This window comes from Podarcis pityusensis, assembly GCF_964106645.2.
Source record: "Podarcis pityusensis genome assembly, chromosome: 1".
Taxonomy (NCBI): domain Eukaryota; kingdom Metazoa; phylum Chordata; class Lepidosauria; order Squamata; family Lacertidae; genus Podarcis; species Podarcis pityusensis.
Genome location: NC_138028.1, coordinates 57,737,741 through 57,755,578, shown reverse-complemented (window position 1 = coordinate 57,755,578; position 17,838 = coordinate 57,737,741). Strand labels below are relative to the sequence as shown.

General features: G+C 40.9%; 1 protein-coding gene across 2 annotated transcripts in view; it reads left to right on the top strand.

Moving 5' to 3' along the window:
• The window catches only part of LOC308464256 (catalase), a 48,219-nt gene that overhangs the window by 25,768 nt on the left and 4,613 nt on the right, over positions 1-17,838 (top strand). Inside the window, exons 1-8 of one of the 2 annotated variants that reach the window (XM_080983434.1) lie at positions 11-226; positions 9,290-9,461; positions 11,806-11,916; positions 12,643-12,773; positions 13,245-13,349; positions 14,352-14,477; positions 15,080-15,271; positions 15,389-15,541. In XM_080983434.1, coding sequence (XP_080839560.1) covers positions 161-226; positions 9,290-9,461; positions 11,806-11,916; positions 12,643-12,773; positions 13,245-13,349; positions 14,352-14,477; positions 15,080-15,271; positions 15,389-15,541 — 1,056 coding nt within the window. In that variant the 5' untranslated portion in view covers positions 11-160. Of the gene's footprint in view, positions 1-10; positions 227-9,289; positions 9,462-11,805; positions 11,917-12,642; positions 12,774-13,244; positions 13,350-14,351; positions 14,478-15,079; positions 15,272-15,388; positions 15,542-17,838 lie in introns of those variants that run through there. The other variant, XM_080983433.1, reaches the window with a different exon arrangement.

Genomic DNA, 17,838 nt, shown 5'->3' with positions numbered 1-17,838 from the left:
GCCTCGGAGGTGGACCGGGAGGCTTGTACTTGCTGGTCGCGGGTGTGTGTGTGTGTTTGTGAATCGCGCTCCTCAGCAGAAACTCGCCTCCCTCACAGGAGCTCGTCGGTGCCGAAAGTCGTCGCGCGTCGCAGCAGGGGTCTCGCCCAAGTGGCACAAAATGGCGGGCTGCCGAGACAATGCAGCGGAGCAGATGAAGCGCTGGCAAGATCTGCGGGGCTCGCAGGTACAGAAGGGACACCCACCCCTCATAAAGCCATTGGCACGTTCCACCCCGCGCTCGGTCGCTACGTATCGGGTCTGCATTCAGCGGGCTGTTTGGCGGGCGCGACCACGTTCTGAGAGGCGGCGGGGGTGTGCGAGCAATGTTGAAGGGTATGGGACTTCTGTGGCTCTGACATTATGGCAGGCGTAGCTTTCGCCGCTCTGTAGTGTTGCAATGCCATATGCCAGCATTGTTTGCCCCGAATCCCCTCTCCAAAAGTAGGGGCGGCGGAGGAGCTCTTGTCCAGCGTTGCTTTCTGTCCCTCTTGTGCAACATTGCACTTTGGAAGGGGCGCTGCTAAGTAGGTTGTGCAAAGGGTGACAAAAGTGCAAGCTTGAAATGCTCCTAGCCAAGGATTTCTGTTTGCATCATGGATCGACGATCGGATAAGAAAATGATACTGTTGCCCTTTGGGCTGTGTTCCTGTGCTGCTTTTGCTGCAAAAACAAAATTTAACATCCATAATCTCTGGAGGTTGGGATTGGTTTGTTTATCATGGCACGCAGCACCAGCTGTCTGCCAAAAAGATTTCCATTGCTAAAGGGTGGAGCAGTTCGCAAAGTGTTATCAAGAACTGCAATAATGCTGCAAGGTTTAATCATTATGGAAGTTGAACTTGCGAGAAACCTATCTTACTATGTTATTTCTATCAGGGAGAGTAATATACTCATTTGCAATTAGAGATACAGAGTCAAATATAGCAAGTTGTTTAGTGTGCCATTTTAGATAGAGAGGTACTAAAGTACAAGACCAGGTATACAACCCACCCAAAGTGAAGCACTTCCCCTGCTCCTTTGATTTCGATGGAAGGAGCTTAAGAACATACTTAATTCCCTCACTGAGATCAATAGCAGTTGTTAATGCCAATGTGTGAATGTGTGCTGATTACATAGTTTCCTAACTTATCTGGCCAACAATAGGAAAGGCAGTAGAAAATGGAGACACAATCAGTGGCAGTAGTCTCAAAAGAAATAAGAGGGAATGCCAGTGATTTGTACAGGAATCAATATGAAATGGCACAAAGAAAAAGTAACTGAGCTCAGGGGGCTACAAGCAATGAGAGGTTAGTGAAGTGGTGAGTTGCTGGCATCTCGGGAGACAATGGAACAGTGCACCTTCAGGGGTAAAGTCACACCTCTGAAGAGTTACAGCGCCTGCTGTGTCTAACTGCTGCCTCCTTCCCTCCCACATTGTTTTTGCTGCATTGGCAGCACTGAAGTGAGCTTTCCAGGATGCAAGCCTGGGCAGTATATATGGAAGTCCTAGGCTGCCCAAATAATAAGACCCCACTTTCAGCCTCAATTGTGTGGTCCAAAGGAGAAAAGCAAACAATACATTTGGCACCAGCTGGGCTGCAGGAGTTGCCAGAAGGAGGCATACAGTGGTACCTTGGGTTAAGAACTTAATTCGTTCTGGAGGTCCATTCTTAACCTGAAACTGTTCTTAACCTGAGCTACCACTTAACTAATGGGGCCTCCCGCTGCTGCCGCGCAATTTCTGTTCTCATCCTGAAGCAAAGTTCTTAACCTGAGGTACTATTTCTGGGTTAGCGGAGTCTGTAACCTGAAGGGTCTGTAACCTGAAGGGTCTGTAACCTGAAGCATCTGTAACCCGAGGTACCACTATACAAGAAGACATCGAAAGGGACCTTTGAAACAGGTTTCACAACCATATGTTCTTGTTATGAAGTAGCACTGAAATGTACTGGGCTGGTTAATAATTTTGTTGCAAAACATGATGGAAACTAACTGGAGCTAGTTAATAATTCTGATAGTTGGATCCTGTGGTTCAACTTGGACCATGATTTGGATTTGCATGCTTATCTTTCTGTTCTTGTTTACAGTTTCAGTATTCTCTTTAGTGCTATCCATAAGCTGCTGCCCAGATTGGCAAATTATGGTTAGCCTTCATTCTCCATATTTGGATCAGAAGCCAATTTTAAGCCATAATTTCTAATTCTGACTTGGAGGGTGAAGGCTAACTATATATATATATATATATATATGATATTGTGGTGAACTATGGTTGGTGCTAAAAAAAAGAAATGGACATGTAGGCAGTGGAGAAGAATAGGATATGTCAAATGTCACAGTTCTATAATTGCTTTGAGAGATTCCCGCCCTGCCCCCAATCAAGTAGTATGTAAATTTTATGAAATAAAAATAAACAGTGATTCTTCAAACCATGAATTTGAAGCTTGTTTGAAATTAGACAATGTGATAGAAGGTATCAAGGCAATAATAATAATATGCCATCCATCTGACTGGGTTGTCCCAGGCACTCTGGGCACCTCCCAACAAAATATTAAAAATGCAGTAAAACATAAGTCATTAATTTAGATGCAAACAGCTTCAAATACTGTTTTTACAATTTCTGTTTCTGTAATGAAGTTGTAGCCCTGGCCTCTTAGTTACTGTTTTGCAGACTAACCCATTATTGACTCATTGTTGCTGAAGACTACAGTAACTGGTCAGAGAGTAGATACAGATGAATCCTTCGTCTGATCCACACGAGCGTCAGGGCATGTCACTTTTGCTTTTTAAGAAACTCTACAAATGTAGATGAGAGTGTATGAAGGGATAGAAATTAGATCAACTTTAAGCTGTAAATACTTATTTGGCATAAGCTCCATTGAAAACAATGGAGTGCACTGTATAGCACTGTTCCCCATTTTACATAACCCACCTTTCTTCTGTCATGAATGCAGTGCAGAATACATACAGTTCACAAGCAGTCAGCTGTCCAGACACTAACCAGACTCAAACCTGCTTAACTTCAATTAAGTGGCCTCATGTGCTAGGGCATTTTGATGCTCTGAGTCTAAGTTGACTCATTGGTCCAAAAGCAAGAGCAACTTTCCAGTGGTGGGGTTTCATGTTCAAGGTTCTATATGTTGTTATTGTCTGTTTTTAAGCTCTTTTAGTTTGGGTGTGTTGTAATAGAGTGAAAAGGCATTTAAAGATAACTTACGTTTCTATCTTGAGTGATAGTATGTGTGTACTGAATTGAAATGTATCATGCATATCCTTCATCATCTCAGAAAGGCACCTATTATCTACTGGTAGTCTTTAATGTAGGGACAATCTCCTCCTGGCTTTCAGCAGGAATGTAACCAAGGGGAGCAGCTTTCCCCTCAAACCAACACTGCGGCTAGCAGTAAGCAGGCTTCTGTCATGGAATGTAATCTGACTTGCTATGACACTCTTTGAATTCTGCTACTTTCATTTTGGGGAAACAGGCAGTCTTCCAAAATGGACCCTGGGTTTGGCTCTGCATACCCTGACCCCAAAGTCCTTGGAAACCACATTTTGCATTATTTCGTTCAGCTGTTTTGTATATGATGAGCACCTTTCTGCCAGCCATGCTCTACTGCTGTTCATATTTCACACCTGCTTCCATGTTAGCTGCTCCTGTTGTTTTCCATTGGACTTATCGTATAGTATAGTATACTATGCATGCATGCATGTGTTAGTGTTCAAAAGTAAGTTCCACCAAGTTCAACAGCACTGACTTGCAGGTAAGTGTGTGCGGGATTTTAGGTTGCAGTCCTACATCCATGTAATTAGGAGTGCAAAAAGTATATAATAAACATTTTGGATTATGCTTCTAAGTATGTCAGTGTAAAGTTGTGTTTTATTTGTTGTAGTAACGAAAGAAGATATGCATGCAAATGGATAACTTAATTTAAATTAGATATTTAAATTTTGTCTTGCTTATTTAAACCACTAAATTAAATCACATTGATTAAAATTAGTCCACTCTGGTCCGAATACTTTTTTACACCGTGACTGTAAACTCATCTTCTGATGGAGAACAGCTGAATTTGGTTAAGAGCTTCCATCTGTCTGTCTTGGGACACAATGGAGGAGTGCGCCTTTTGGAGATGAAATCAAACTGTTGGAGAGTTACATTGCCTGTTGTGTCTATAGAACTGCATCACAAATGGGAAAATCAACTACAGCTACACCAGTGCTAAAATCAGGATCTATAGTTTGGAGGTTGAGCGATTTCTCTCTGTCTTGATATTCTTTCACAGCACCAGAGAAAGCACCGGTAACCTAAACAGTTATGGATAGAAAGAGTAAGGGGTAGAGATGGATGAAAGGGTTAGCTCATATGTGTACTATCCAAAAAGTATGTTTGTTGCAAGCACACAAAGATGTACACACAAACACTAACATTGTGCAAGCAGAAAATGCATTGCTGTCATTTGACTCCGTGCTGATTATTTTTCAGAGTGTGGGTTACAAGTTATGTGTTTCTCTGCCAACTTTGCCATACCTAATTTAGAGCTATTGGGTGAATTGGTTATGAGTTGCTGTATAACAAGCAATATTGTTCTTGCCTAAATCTTGTGACATGCTTTAAGTTGGTTTTCCTTTGAATACCCAACAGAGCTAAATATTGTTTATTAGAAAACTTTTTCGATTTCACAGTGGTCACAATGTCATGGGGATAATAAGTTCACATAAATTGACAATCATTCGGAGCTTGGGCAGCCTTCATTACCAGAAACTCTTCAACAACCTCTCACAGTAACATGACTGGAGGAACTTCACTGTACAGTGGTACCTCTGGTTACGTACTTAATTTGTTCCGGAGGTCCGTTCTTAACCTGAAGCACCACTTTAGCTAATGGGGCCTCCTGCTGCCACCGCGCCACCAGAGCACGATTTCTGTTCTCATCCTGAAGCAAAGTTCTTAACCCGAGGTAATATTTCTGGGTTAGCAGAGTCTGTAACCTGAAGCGTATGTAACCCGAGGTACCACTGTACCCTTAATGATATCTCTAATGAACCACTGTGGAGTACAGAATAATCAACAGGATCAGACTCTCCCTGTTTGTTTCCTGGTAAATGCCAGGAGCCAAGACAATCTCGGTTTCAAAGCTTATCCTGAAACCAGGCTGAGAAAAGATCCAGAATGACACTTATCCACCTTTAAAGATCAGACTGGAAACGTCAGCGCCAATTGCATAAATATCTAGGCTCCAACAGTGTTGTTGTTTTTTTTAAAAAAGGAAATGTCTGCTTTCTCCAGGACCGTTGGAAAATGCTGCTGTAAGAAAGGTGCCTTTACAAACACCCCGATAAGGTTGGCAAATGTTTCCTAGTTGGCCATTGCCAGTCAATACAGACATAGATCAAGAGGGCAAGTTGTGGCATGAACTTCTCCAGGCATCTTGCCTGCATCTTCATGTATTTTGCTATTACAATTCCCCCCACCCTCTCCACTTCAAACTATAGTAAGTGACACAAAGGAATTTGTCAAATGAACCTACAATTCTTTTAGATTGAAAAAAGATGTCAGATGGTGCAGAACAAGAACCAGGTCACTTAACACTGTGTAACTAAGTAGCTATTTGTAACTCTTGGCTACTAGAATCTGGATGATCTGCAAACATTTTCATGACAGTTTAGACTGAGTAACGTTTCTATAATTGTTAGCTCCTTTTAAAGAAACAGACCCTGGTTTCTGATTGCAGTGAATGCAACATATTTTCTTTCTATGTGTGGATAAGTATAAACTGCTTTCTATCTGAAATTTGAGCCAGGTTCTTGCAAATATTTCATTACATTCTAACAAATAATGTGCTTCTACTGTTTTCCTTGAAAGCGCTTATTAAATGTGAAAGGGTTATCTACCCTTAATCCTAAAGGTGTTGTCCAGTCTACAGAGCATTACTTTGATACACCAGCACCCTTTTAAGGTATGCTGCATGAAACTGCACAGAAGCACATAATGCTGCTTGCCTTGTTTTATGTGACCTTAGCCATAGTCCTGTTTTACATAAGGAATACATGATTTCACACAACCGGTTTTTATGGCATGACTGCAGTTGTCATTCAAGACAGGCTGACCAAAATACGTTGCTCCATCCGTTTCTTAACTTCTTAACTTCTAGCAATTCTTATTCATATTCTTCACTTATCCATATTCTTAACTTCTAGCAATTCTTAACTTCTAGCATCCATACGTTGCTCCATACGTTTGGGAATTGACTGAAACTCCTGTCGGCCATAGCCTGTCCAGAGTAGCTTACAATGAGAGATACATATGATGGGGCTCAGATAGTAGTAGCTATTTCATGGGAGTGATGATTATCTGGATCATGACAAGTGGGAGAGGGAGTTTGGTGCCAATGAAGGATTTCCTCCCAATGCAGATGGCAGCTTCAAACAAGTGAGTTTCAAAAGGATGAGGTCAAGGGACACAAAGGTTAACTTCCCATGCTACCCCCCCCCCCCCCGATATTTTTGTTTTTGAAAAGTGTACATAAATTGCAAAGTCACAATCAGCATCATGTATAGTTTGGCTCTGAGTTTTTCTTTCTAGGAGGTCAGTTATTGCTTTTCTATTTCCATGTGTATTTTTTCTGTGGCTGCTTTTTGGAACAAACATGTCTTTAAAAATTACAACTACTAATTCTTAACTTTTAGCACACTCTTTTATCAATTTTTGGGGCTCGAATATTTCAAAGAATCTTAGAATTGTAGTTGGAAGGGATCCCAAGGATCATCTAGTTCAACTCCCTGCAATAAAGGAATCTCAACTGAAGCATTCATGATAGATAGGCATCCAACCTCTGCTTAGAAACCTCCAAGGAAGGAGAGTCCATCAGCTCTCATGGGAATCTGTTCCAGTGTTGAACAGCTCTTATTGTCAGAAAGTTATTCCTAATGTTTAGTCGGAATCTCCCTTCTTGTAAGTTGAATCCATTGGTTGGGGACCTAGCCTCAGGATCAGCTGTGAAAAAGCTGGCTCTATCTTCCATGGGACATTTGAAGATGGCTATCATGCCTCCTTTCAGTCTCTTCTATTCCAGGCTAAACATACCAGCTCCCTCAACCATTTCGTATAAGGCTTGGTTTTCTGACCCTTGATAATCTTGGATGCCGCTCTCTGCACACAACCCAGCTTCTTAAATTGTGATGCCCAGTACTGGACACAGTACTCAGGTGTGACCTGACCAAGGCAGAATACAGCAGGACTATAACTTGATTGGGACCCTGTACTTCTGTTGACGTAGCCTAGAATAGCATTAACTGCTGCATCACACTGTTGACTCATGTTAAGCTTGTGGTCTACTAAGACCTAAATTTAAATACTGCAGTACATATTTTAATAATCGTTTCTTAATGACAATGACATATTTGTTAAAGTTTCTTCACATCTTACAATTTTCCCAAGACTAGCAGTGCTGGGTGTGCTAGAATGTTTTCTCTTTATTATATTGGACAATGAGTACACGCGTACAATTATACTTAACAGAAAGTTAAGTATAAGCTAGAAATAACCTTTTTCTAAATGCCTTACTCAATGCCCTTAGGGTGAATGAGTATTTGTATTCGTAAGATCAAGAATCTAGGTGTAGTTCTTAATGCATGATTAAAACAACTGAGAGTTGAAAATACAATTTCCTTTTAAATACTCTGTAAAGGAGCGAAGGCACCTTTTATCCTCTGAATGGGTGGTGCCAGGGTGCTAAAACACGCCTGTGTAGTTATTCCAGAAGACTAATGTGCTCAAGCGGGTGGAGCTGTAGGTGCTGTGGGAGACACTTAAAAATTAATGCGAGGTTACTGTTGTTAATTTAATCGGCAAAGGTTGAGATAATTCACCTGGTTGTCAGGCTTGTGTCATCACTTGTTATCCTCCATGTGTCTGACTTCCATTATATTAACCACCTCCCCAAACCTCTGATAGTCTCTTTTGAACCACCTGTTCTCTTTGCCAGCTGTGAATGCCAGACTTTCTATATTATTGTACTGTACTTGCATAATTTGCATTTTTTTATGGTGAATGATTCGGGACTTCTTACATTTTTCCATTAGGTTTAGTGTGTTAGACAGCTGTTTATTAAACAAAATTAACGTAGGTTTTGGGCCAGAAGAAGATGGCTTTAAGATAGTGCTTTAGAAACCCTATTTTGGGCATTTTATTTGTTTTAAGTGTTTGTCGTAAGATGATATTCTTAGTTATATTCTACCTATAAAGATGACATTTTTGTAATATGAGAAGGTATAGGTGGTTCGACCTGATTTCTTTGGAAATCAGTTTTATGAAAAGATTTAGCCTTAGGGATGGACCTAATAGCAGCGTAGTGTTCATGATTTATATTGGGAATTCAATTACTTTTCATGTCTGAGTCCATTTTGTTAAGGCAATACAGTGGTACCTCGGGTTAAGAACTTAATTTGTTCTGGAGGTCTGTTCTTAACCTGAAACTGTTCTTAACCTGAAGCACCACTCTAGCTAATGGGGCCTTCTGCCGCTGCACCACCGCTGCACGATTTCTGTTCTCATCCTGAAGCAAAGTTCTTAACCCGAGGTAATATTTCTGGGTTAGTGGAGTCTGTAACCTGAAGCAGATGTAACCCGAGGTACCACTGTATTCACATACAGTGGTACCTCAGGTTACAGACGCTTCAGGTTACAGACACTTCAGGTTACAGACTCCACTAACCCAGAAATAGTACCTCGGGTTAAGAGCTTTGTTTCAGGATGCGAACAGAAATTGCACGGCGGCGGCACAGCAGCAGCGGGAGGCCCCATTATCTAAAGTGGTACCTCAGGTTAAGAACAGTTTCAGGTTAAGAACGGACCTCCAGGACGAATTCAGTTCTTAACCCGAGGTACCACTGTAATCTGTTAAATGCTTAATACACTTTCTAAATCTGATGACATTCAAGCTTGGAGGTGCAATTGGTGCTACTCTTTTCAGTTATTTCTGCTTGAAAATCAATTTAATAATCAGAACTCTTTGAAATGATTTTCCTCCTTCACACATCTGTTGGCCATTTAACATTTAGATTATTATTATTACATGCAAATTTTACCTTTCCTAATAATTCCTGTTATGAAACAATACTGTTTAATGCCAGAAGCAATTCTCCCTGTAGTCAGGAAGCACCATACGTCTGCCAAGTTAACCCATAAGCATTTTCACTAAATCATGAAAAACGTAATAGCACTGTGTAGTTTTTGGTGTCCTAATTTTCTTTTATATTCTTTTGAATTTAGAAACCAGATGCCTTGACCACCGGAGCTGGTGTCCCAGTGGGAGACAAGTTAAATGTCATGACGGTGGGTCCACGAGGCCCCCTTTTGGTTCAGGATGTGGTTTTCACAGATGAGATGGCACACTTTGACCGAGAGAGGATTCCTGAGAGAGTTGTGCATGCCAAAGGAGCAGGTCAGTGTTAGAAGTTGCTTGTTGTTTTAAAAGGAAGAGGTGGAGAATTGAATATTATGAACATAACTTTGTGTACAGAAGGAACAAGGAAGCATAGAAGTTCACAAAATGTGTTTCCATCAGTTTTGTATCTTTTGGTGCTGAATTCAGGATTATTACTATTTTTGATTAAACACAAATCTTGCACAACACACTTTTGCATATGTGGACCTAATTTAGAAAGGCAATCCAAAGACAGAAGTAAGCACAAGTCACCCTTGCTGAGTCGGGGGGGGGGTGTACAATAACTATAAATGCTTAATTAGTTCAGTGTGCCCAAGGCTTCTTTAGAACTGCATTTGTGGAACAGCGACCTCTAGGTTGCATGATAAAAGTGTGATAAAAGTATTAAAAGTGTGGTTTGGCATAGGGGTATGGTGCTGAAAGGGGAAGAAAAGATCAAACATGCCATTAGGTGAATGCAAGTGTTTGGGCTAAAGAAGACTATTAGCTCTGAGGCAGCTTGTGAAACTGAAGCAATGCTATTCTTAAAACAGGGTTATTGCTTTCTAAGGGTAAACAGAAAAAAGCAAAAAAATAAATGGTTACTTGATCGGCAACATATAATACAAATCAGTACTATAATTTCAAATCAATGTATCCTAGGTGTGTTATTCACTAGAAACCATGAAGGAATGATTGTAAAATAAAGAGTATCTTGCATTAAAGCATAATAATTGAAGCAATTACAACATGGTTATCACAAGGTGATGGTAAAAGAATAAATGAAATATAAAGCTAATTGGGTTAATTAGTCCAGGTATAACAAGAAATCATAACTGATGTGATATATATATATATCAGCAGCTTATCAAAGTTTCTTGGTTTTTGTACCTTTTCCTTTGCGTACTTGTACTTTGTACGTAGATACTGAATGCCGAAGGAAGAGGGAACTTGCCCTCACTCTCAAGTTCTGCTAAAACCCAAGGTAGAATAGTGGTATTAATACTAACCACTGCAACAATGTTCAGGACTAAAGGAGATTTTTTGAAATCAAAGCTACTCATCTCTTCCAAAACTAAGACTCCACTGCCTTTTACAGGGCATTAAAAGCAGTCATAAAACCACAACATGAAAGAGTGTATCAAATTTTAAAGCAGAAAAAAAGCATTAGCTGTGTTGTGTTGGTTTTAAAACCTCATTCAAATTAAACACAAAATCTGTGGTGTTCCAGGCTAGACAGAACTGCTTCAAAAATACAATTCTGTTCCTGTTTACTTTGAATAAAGGAGCCATCTTGTGATCCATCAGGCTGTTAGACTACTGTCTGCCCCCAAGAACTGTAGCTGGAAGGAAGAACTGTAGCTGGAAGAACTGTCTCAAAAGTTTTCTAGTAAGAAGCAGACACCCCCCCCCCCCGTATTCACAGATGCTCTGCCTTCAGCTGTTCAGGTCCTTTGGTCTAGGCCAGGGGTCTGCAACCTTTAAGACAAAAAGAGCCACTTGGACCCGTTTCCGAAGGAAAAAAAACTGGGAGCCGCAAAACTCGTCATTATAAAAATAACTTTTTTGTCACTTTTTTATTATTTCTTTGTTTGACCCCTCAGAATTACTCCTCCTCATAGAAATAAACGTTAAATTAACAAGTTACTTTTGTGTGTGTGTGTGTTCTTCACTCCCCTTCAAAACAGTGACCAGCGTACATGCCCCCTTTCAATGCAGTGACCAGCGTACATGCCCCTTACAATGTAGCGGGCGGGTGGGCGGGAAGGTGACGTCGGGACGGTGCGTGACTAACGCACGCACCGCCCCCATGCGACGTCACAGCCAGTACAGTGCCCGCCACAGTGGGGAGTGTCAGGGCGCACAATGCGCCTCCTCCCCTCGCTAGTATCCGCTCCGGAGCCGCGGCAAAGGTGTAAAAGAGCCACATGCGGCTCCGGAGCCGCGGGTTGCAGACCCCTGGTCTAGGCATAAAAGGAGAATCACTGCTTCCTGAAAAAAAATTTTTGGATCATGCCTTACATGACCCTTCTTGTTTCCCATAGCTCCCCAGAATCCAGAAGATAGGTAAATAAATTAATAATAAACATTCCCTATTTCCTGCCTGTGTGTAAAGGGTCTGTTATGGAAACTCAAGGTCTTTTGTGTCCTATAACAATGTCTCAGGGTCAAAAAGGAAATATGGTAAGGTGTACGCCAGAAAGCAGAAAAGCACCACATTATACAAAACAGAGATATTTATTCTTCCCAAACTGCACTGCCATTTCTGATATTATTACCAAAGCCCTTGATATTTAGATGGTTTGTTTGTTTCTACTTAACTTTAATTTTTAATAAAAGCAACAATTTTAAATATTTTTAGGAGCTTTTGGCTATTTTGAAGTGACTCATGATATCACCAGATATTGCAAAGCAAAGGTATTTGAGCATATTGGCAAAAGAACTCCAATCGCTATTCGATTCTCTACTGTTGGTAAGTCTTAAAAACAACAACCCCTCTTTGCATTTCCATTTTATTTGTGTCGTGTGTACACACACATTTATTAAATGGGGTCCTTAGAGGAGCTAATTTTTGTTAGACTTTATTCATTTATTATTTATAAATTTGTACACTGCTTGATTGTAAAAAAACACACACACCTCAAAGCGGTTAGCAAAAGATAAAACAGTAAAGCCGGGGGTGGGGGGGAATACAACCCTACTTTCGTATGTTTTAAAGTTAAAATACTAAAACTGATTAAAATTCCCTCAGCTTTCTGGGCACCTGGGTAGGCTTTTCTAAACAGGAATATTTTTAGGAGGTGCCGAAAAGAGTATGGTGAAGGCGTCTGTTTGATCTTGATAAGCTGAGAGCTCCAAAGTACAGGCACTTCCACACTAAACAATCTGGTGCTTAAAAACAAAGAGTTTTGCAACGGAGGAGGAAAGTGTCACATAAGGACACTACATTGCGCAGGAAACCATTGTGCAATGTCCCCTTTCCATTCAGTTCCTCTTAAAAGCTGTAAACGACAACATACACAGACGATAATCATCCTTGGAATTGTAGCGCTATAACATTCATTAGGTGAAGGCTGGGAGGACAATTTCAACATGTGATGGCCATTCCCAATATTAGAATGGATGCCAATCTCCAGGGTTGAAGGAAAACTGTGTGCAGTTCTCAGGGTGTTCACGTTTATAAACCTTCCTTTTCTAGCTGGAGAATCAGGGTCAGCCGATACAGTCCGTGACCCTCGAGGCTTTGCAATGAAGTTCTATACAGAAGATGGTAACTGGGACCTTGTGGGGAATAACACCCCCATCTTCTTTATTAGAGATGCGATGCTGGTAGGTCAGATATTTATTTGGGCACCCAAAAGAAGTTAATGGGTGGTGAATGAGAGGGAGAGAGAAAAGTGCAACATACATGGATCTGTTTCTTCCATGGGGCTTCTTTTCTAATATCAAATTGCAGTTCTTGTACCCTGAGTAATAATCCACTAATATTAGGGACTCTGCTACACTTGCCAATTATATCGTTATAACTGTGTTATAAACATGTGACACCAGGTGATGCTGTAGAGCTGTGATCTGTCGCCAACGGGTTTTTCCATTAAGAGCTTTTATAACACTTTTTTCTGCTTCTTTGATTCCTTTTTGATTTTAAGATTTATGATTATGTAATGGTCACAGTAGATTAATTTATATATGGAACTTATTTGCAGGTACACCTTTTCAAAGTGAACTTAGTACAAGGGACTGTGTAGATAATGCAACTACACAGTAATGCAAATCTTCTTTGTATCTTCTTTGTGTTAGTTCCCATCCTTTATCCATTCCCAAAAGAGGAATCCACAAACTCATCTGAAAGATGCAGACATGGTATGGGACTTCTGGAGTCTTCGCCCTGAGTCTCTGCACCAGGTAAGATTTACTCTTTTAATTTCTATTCATTTTTTCCTTCACCTTGCAGGTTGAGCCAGCTGTGTCTCCTTTTCGCATCCTCTGATTCAGAGACTAAAAGATTCATGTGTGAAATTACATATTCTCTTTTACATTGGTGTATTTGGTCTCTTGTGAGTGATACACAACACAACCCTTCCCTTATCAACTCTATGCCATTTTCTATAAATTTTATTCTTTAAAATGTGACAGTATTTGTATCATTTACAATTGGGCAAGCTATGACTAAAACACATACCTGTCACCCGTTCAAGAAAACTAATGGTTGGAGGACATAAGTTTCCCCTTCCCTAAACTCACCTGAACTGTGATGGGTCTGGAAGCCTTTTGCAAGAAATACCTCTGCTCACTCAGAGGTATGTTTACAGTCTTTGTATACATATTATGTACAAGGTACAGAACATAGCTTCATGTGTCCGAGTCCTCGGTAGCAGATCCAGGAAGTGGGGGCTTTTGGTTCCTCTTCCAGCAAAGGAGCTTGGGAAGCCCCAGATGCCTCCTTTGTTCCCTGTGTTTTAACCCCCTCCTGTCCTGTGCTGAAGGAATGGGCACTGACCCTCCCTCTGTTCCTGAACTAGTTGAGTGGTGTTGCTGCTCTCCAGCATTTGGGAGCATTCTCACCGCTTGAGTTCCTTCCTTTGGCTTGTCCTCCCCTCCCTCTCCTGTCTTGTCTAAAGGCTCCTGTTCCTCCCCCTCCCTCAGCGCCAGGTCATTCCCTGGCAGCCCCATGATATGAACATAGCTCTCCAACCCCCTCAAATGGATTATGTGGAAATGATGTATTGTACTATTGTTGCAGGTCAAAGTCATCAGGGGTGAGGGCAGAATATCATGCCAAGAATAAACCATGGTTGGAGCATTCTTTAGTGCAGAGAAGTCCACAGGTGTACCTAGTTTTAGTTAATGTGAGCTTTCATGAAAGAGAGCCTACGTAGACTTTTGTTGCTCTTGCTTTATATTTAGGTATCATTCCTGTTCAGTGATCGTGGCATTCCAGATGGACATCGTCATATGAATGGCTACGGATCACATACTTTTAAGCTAGTCAATGCTGGCGGAAAAGCGGTATACTGCAAATTCCATGCTAAGGTAATGATTTCAGTTTTCCTGTTTCGCATTTGTTAATACTAATTTCCTAAATCGCTGGACGTACCCCCCACCTGGAGTTCTTACCTATTCCTACTTCAAGAAATGAAAAATGGGTACTGTTAACATGTTTATCCCCTTGTAGCATCTCCATTACGCAAAGATTGAATACTGCACTTGAGATACTGGTTTAGGAGTAGTGATGCCTGCCATTCTATCCACCTCTGCATATACTGTGGTACCTTGGTTTACAACCATAATCTGTTCCGGAGGTCTGTTTGTACACCAAACAGGTTGTAACCCAAGGCGTGCTTTCGCCAACGGGGCCTCCAAAAAAAATTTGTTCGTAATCCAAAAAAATGGGTTGTAATCCAAAAAAAGCTTGCAAACCGGGACATGCACTTCTGGGTTTGATGTGTTTGTAATCCAAAACGTATGCAAACCAAGGTACCACTGTAGGCTTCTTTCCGGTATGGCAGCTGCTTGTGCCCTCTCCCACAGCAGATCTTTAGACCAATTTTAACATTTCTTTCATCATTACTAGGATGCAATTCTTAATTTATTAATCAAAATTTCTAAGATGATTTTTTATTTTATTTATGCAGACTGATCAAGGAATAAAAAACCTTACTGTTGAAGAAGCAGGAAGACTGGCCTCTGAAGATCCCGACTATGCTCTCCGTGATCTTTACAATGCTATTGCTAATGCAAACTACCCTTCTTGGAGTTTCTATATCCAAGTGATGACATTTGAACAGGCTGAGAAATATCCATTCAATCCTTTTGATGTAACTAAGGTAAGTGTAATTTCCATTCCTTTACCCTACATATTGGATATAATAAAAGTTCTGCATCTCTATGGAAAGATTTACTTGGAAACTATGTGTAATAAATTGTATTCTTGCATTTTGTAGATTTGGTCCCACAAAGACTATCCTCTGATTCCGGTGGGGAAGCTGGTCTTAAACAGGAACCCTGTCAACTATTTTGCTGAGGTGGAACAAGCGGCCTTTGATCCAAGCAACATGCCTCCAGGAATTGAACCTAGCCCTGATAAAATGTTGCAGGTAACGAGTATAGTATGCTTTCATGTTTATTTAACAGATGGTGGGCCATGGAGCACTTTTAAGAGGACTTCAATGCCACAGCCTGTTCAGTGCCTCCTCACTTGCCTGCCTCTTCCATTTGCTGTGGCATAGCCTTTTAGTTAGACCAATGCAAACATCAGCAAGTCATTGCATGATGAGGAAGGGTGACTGGTTTGGTCTGCGTTGATGGGGAGATCTTCTTCTGAAGGGAAGTGCCAGAGGAAGTGTTGAAGGATATTACAAGGTGGAAGTTAATAATGGCTAAACTCTGCCACCGCATTGTGACTCCCTCTGCCCCTGTACCACCAGTTTGTAACTGCAGGTGGGCTTTGATGGTAAGAAGTTTGAGCACTCTTTCTTAAATACAGGTGGTATTTTCTATTTAATACCTGTAGTATCAAATATAATGAGAAAAGATAACACCAGGCTGATGTCTTGATGGGAGGTTTTCCCCACTCTATTCCAATTTTTCCATGGTGTGTGGTGTGTGTTTTGTTTTGTTTTGTTTTGTTCTCTTCTCTTACTTCCCCTTTCCATTTTTTTTTTTAAAGGGAGGAATTCAGCCCAGTGCTAAAGAGTGTGAGCATTTCTGATTTCACCTCCATCACACATGCTATTCTGGGGCTTATCCCTCCCCCTTGAAGCCAACGGGGGGGGGGGCACAGGAGCATGTGTGGAAAGGGTAGGGGAGAGCCCAGTTGTGGTTGCAGAAGTCTGCTCTGCTCGCAGGACCTATTAGTTAAATCCAGCCCATAAAATCCAAATACAGTGGTACCTCGGGTTACATACGCTTCAGGTTACATATGCTTCAGGTTACAGACTCTGCTAACCCAGAAATAGTACCTCAGGTTAAGAACTTTGCTTTAGTATGAGAACAGAAATCATGCTCCGGCGGCGCGACAGCAGTGGGAGGCCCTATTAGCTAAAGTGGTGCTTCAGGTTAAGAACAGTTTCAGGTTAAGAACAGACCTCCAGAACGAATTAAGTACTTAACCCAAGGTACCACTGTACTTGGATCAAAAGTGGGTGGTCATTACTGGAAGTTCAAATCCCTAGCATGGTAACAAGGGTGAGCATGTGATCAGCACAAGATCTCATTGCAGATAAGCATATTGAGCGGAAGATTTGTGGGTTTTTCACTTTTATGTATTCATAATTTAATATATTGGATGTTTCTCTTTGACCCCATTAATATAGGTTAAAACAGTGAGCAGCAACTTTGGGGATGTATTTAGTTAGGATTACCGTATGTTTTACCAATAAAAATGTTCAGTCAATTTATTGTGTGCAGCACTTAATGAATTTTTTTTTTTAATTCTTCCAATATATCAAGCTTTAGCTAAGGGAGTCTTGATGATGGTTCAGCAGTGAGGGTGGAGCTTCTTTGGCAAATGAGTCACATGTTTTGGACCTGTGTGTCTCCCACTGCTGTTTCATAACGTAAAGAAAATGTCAGCAGAATATTCTGGCTGTCTAGCTCTAGTAATGTATTCTTGCCAGTAGGTCAGAATGACTTTGTTTGTGCACTGCCAATTCAATTCATGTACAGCCTGGAAGCGTACAAAATATTTGAGCCCCCCCCTTAAGTAAAAGCATATTTAACAAAACAAGACCAAGCAAAAACACAAAAGTCTCTCATGGCTACCTTTGACTGTGCTGTTGGGAGTTTGCTTATTAGCGAATATATAGTAACTTCTGCTGTAAGCTGTTTTAAATAAATATTGAGAATGTAGCTCCACAATGGCATTCAACAGTCTCAAGAGACTAAATTCCCAAATCAGCTTATAAATTCTTCAGGAAAGCAGTCAGATTCATACACTTGAAAATTACATTAATTTCCAAGACGGGAAGCGGAATACTGGACTGAAAGCTTTCTTCTGATCCAGCAGGTCTGCTCTTGCATTATATATTTATAAAAATATTTGCATACCACTCTATCCCCAAAATTTATCAAAGCAGTTTAGAACAGTAAAAATAAGATGAAACCATACAATAAAATCATAAAATGTTGAAAGCAAGTTAAAACCGTTAAAAACAAAGATCAGGAACCTATTGTGGGGGGGATGTACTCTTAATTGCCTGCATAGACTTGAAGGAATAGAAAAGTTTTTAGCTGGCATTTAGAAGTTTGCCAATAGAGATCAGGGGCACCTTTTGTGCGGAGTGTTCCACAGGATTGAGTCAGTGACACCAAAGGCTTGGTTGGCACTCCTGCAGCTGATCTCGGTGGGATATAAGGGTTCAGGTGATCCCTGCTGCACCCTGGACCTAAGTTC